General features: G+C 44.0%; 1 protein-coding gene across 1 annotated transcript; it reads left to right on the forward strand.

Annotated features, from left to right (window-relative positions):
* On the forward strand, positions 1 to 1,976 carry LOC113751106 (probable pectinesterase/pectinesterase inhibitor 46). Its single transcript, XM_027294975.1, has 2 exons — positions 1 to 1,045; positions 1,297 to 1,976. The coding sequence occupies exons 1-2, from the start codon at positions 1 to 3 to the stop codon at positions 1,974 to 1,976; spliced, it is 1,725 nt and encodes a 574-aa protein (XP_027150776.1).
* The last annotated feature ends 238 nt before the right edge of the window (positions 1,977 to 2,214 follow it).

Consider the following 2,214-nt stretch of genomic DNA (forward strand, 5'->3'; position numbering starts at 1 on the left):
ATGGCCTCTCTCAACCCCTATGGCAAAGTCAATGAAGCTGATCAAGAGAGGCTCCTGGCTCGCCGGAAAACACGGAAGAGAATCACCATCATTGCCTTGTCTTCCGTTGTTCTCGTTGCTGTTGTCGTTGCTGCTGTTTTTGGAGGCGTATCTCACAATAACAAGGGCACCAGCAGTACTGATGATCAGTCGTCTATTTCCACCTCCATCAAGGCTGCCTGCAGTGTAACTTTGTATCCTGATTCCTGCTACAACAGCCTCTCTCCCCTGATTAAGTCCGGCAACATTAAGCCTCAAGATATCTTCAAATTGTCCGTTGAGGTCGCCTTAAATGAGCTCTCCAGAGCATCTCAGGGTGCGGTTGATAAGCTCAATGTCACTGACAAAATGGCCCTTGCGGCACTCGAAAGTTGCCAAGAGCTACTTTCTCTTGCATTGGATCATCTCAACAGCTCGTTAACGGTTCAGGACACTACGTTGCTTGAGGCTTTCGATGGTTTCAGAACCTGGCTAAGTTCTGCAGGTACTTACCAGCAGACTTGCATCGACGATTTACGTGCTGCAGCACCCGGATTGAACTTGAGCGATCTTGTCTCTGAGAAACTTAGAAACTCCACCGAGTACACGAGCAACAGTCTTGCTATAGTTAGCTCGCTGGAGTCTTCGGTAGCATCAATCGGGAATCTGGGCTCCATTGGACGACGTCTGCTGAGTTCTTTCAATCATGAACAAGAACCGATCTGGTTGTCGTCCGTGGACAGAAAACTTCTCCAGGCTAAAGCTTCACAAATAAAGGCTGATGCTGTGGTGGCTAAAGATGGTTCGGGAAAGTACAAAACAATCGGTGCAGCCCTTAAAGTCGTGCCTGAAAAGAGTAAGAAGAGGTTTGTGATCTATGTGAAGAAAGGGATTTACGTGGAAAATGTAAGGGTTGAGAAAAACATGTGGAACGTTGTCATGATTGGCGATGGAAAGAATGCTACTATCGTATCTGGCAGACTCAATTTTGTGGATGGAACTCCTACCTTTCAATCCGCAACATTTGGTAAGTTTTCACATGCATTAGTTGCTGAATTAAGTTTTGTAAAGAATATGTATAGCACAAATGTAATTAGATTAATTCAGGAATCAGGAGAGAAAAAAAACTGAAATTAAACAAAACATAAAATATAGCCTGTAGAAAATCAAAGAGATAGAGTGCAGGTTACATGAGTAATTATATAGAAATACTAGCAAGGATCGATGTACTACTAATAATGGAATCCGTTTTTCTTCCCTTTTTTCTGGTGTGTGCAGCCGTATTTGGTAAGGGTTTCATCGCTCGTGATATGGGATTCCAGAATACTGCAGGTGCAGCCAAGCATCAAGCTGTGGCACTGATGTCAACTGCGGACGAGTCAGTTTTCTACCGCTGTGCCATGGATGCATTCCAAGACACCCTCTACGCTAATTCCAATCGTCAATTCTACCGCGAATGCAGCATCTACGGAACAGTTGATTTCATCTTCGGAAACGCAGCCGTGGTCCTCCAGAACTGCAACATTCTTCCCAGGACACCAATGCTTGGCCAGCAGAACACCATCACAGCTCAAGGGAAGATCGACCCTAATCAGAACACCGGCATTTCGATACACAACTGCACCATCTGGCCATCAGGGAACCTCACCGGGGTGAACACATTCTTGGGTCGACCTTGGAAAAACTATTCCACAACTGTTTATATGCAAACCACGATGGGCAATCTGATCCACCCGACAGGATGGTTACCGTGGGTGGGAACTTCTGCACCGGACACCATATTCTATGTTGAGTATCAGAACAATGGCCCCGGGGCTGTCATCAAGAATAGGGTAAAGTGGAAGGGATTGAAGCTGAATCTGAATGCTAAACAAGTTGGCAAGTTCGCAGTGAAGTCGTTCATCAGTGGAGACAAGTGGCTTCCTGCAGCAGGTGTTACTTACAAATCAAGTCTTTAAATTGATGGGATTATGGTGCTCTATCTATACGCATGGGTGTATAGCTTCCAGTCGTTTCAATTTTTTGGCTCATTTTGGATTTGAAGTTTTTGGTATTGCATTGTTTTATTTGTAACTGATGATAATTGATTCCTTGCGAATAATTAAATTTCGAAAAGTTTTGAGAGCTCAATTTCATCCATATATTCACTAAAATAAAATGTACTTACTAGTGACTGTTATGCAGAAAGTGTAAGAG

Source organism: Coffea eugenioides, chromosome 11 (genome assembly GCF_003713205.1).
Source record: "Coffea eugenioides isolate CCC68of chromosome 11, Ceug_1.0, whole genome shotgun sequence".
NCBI classification, from domain to species: domain Eukaryota; kingdom Viridiplantae; phylum Streptophyta; class Magnoliopsida; order Gentianales; family Rubiaceae; genus Coffea; species Coffea eugenioides.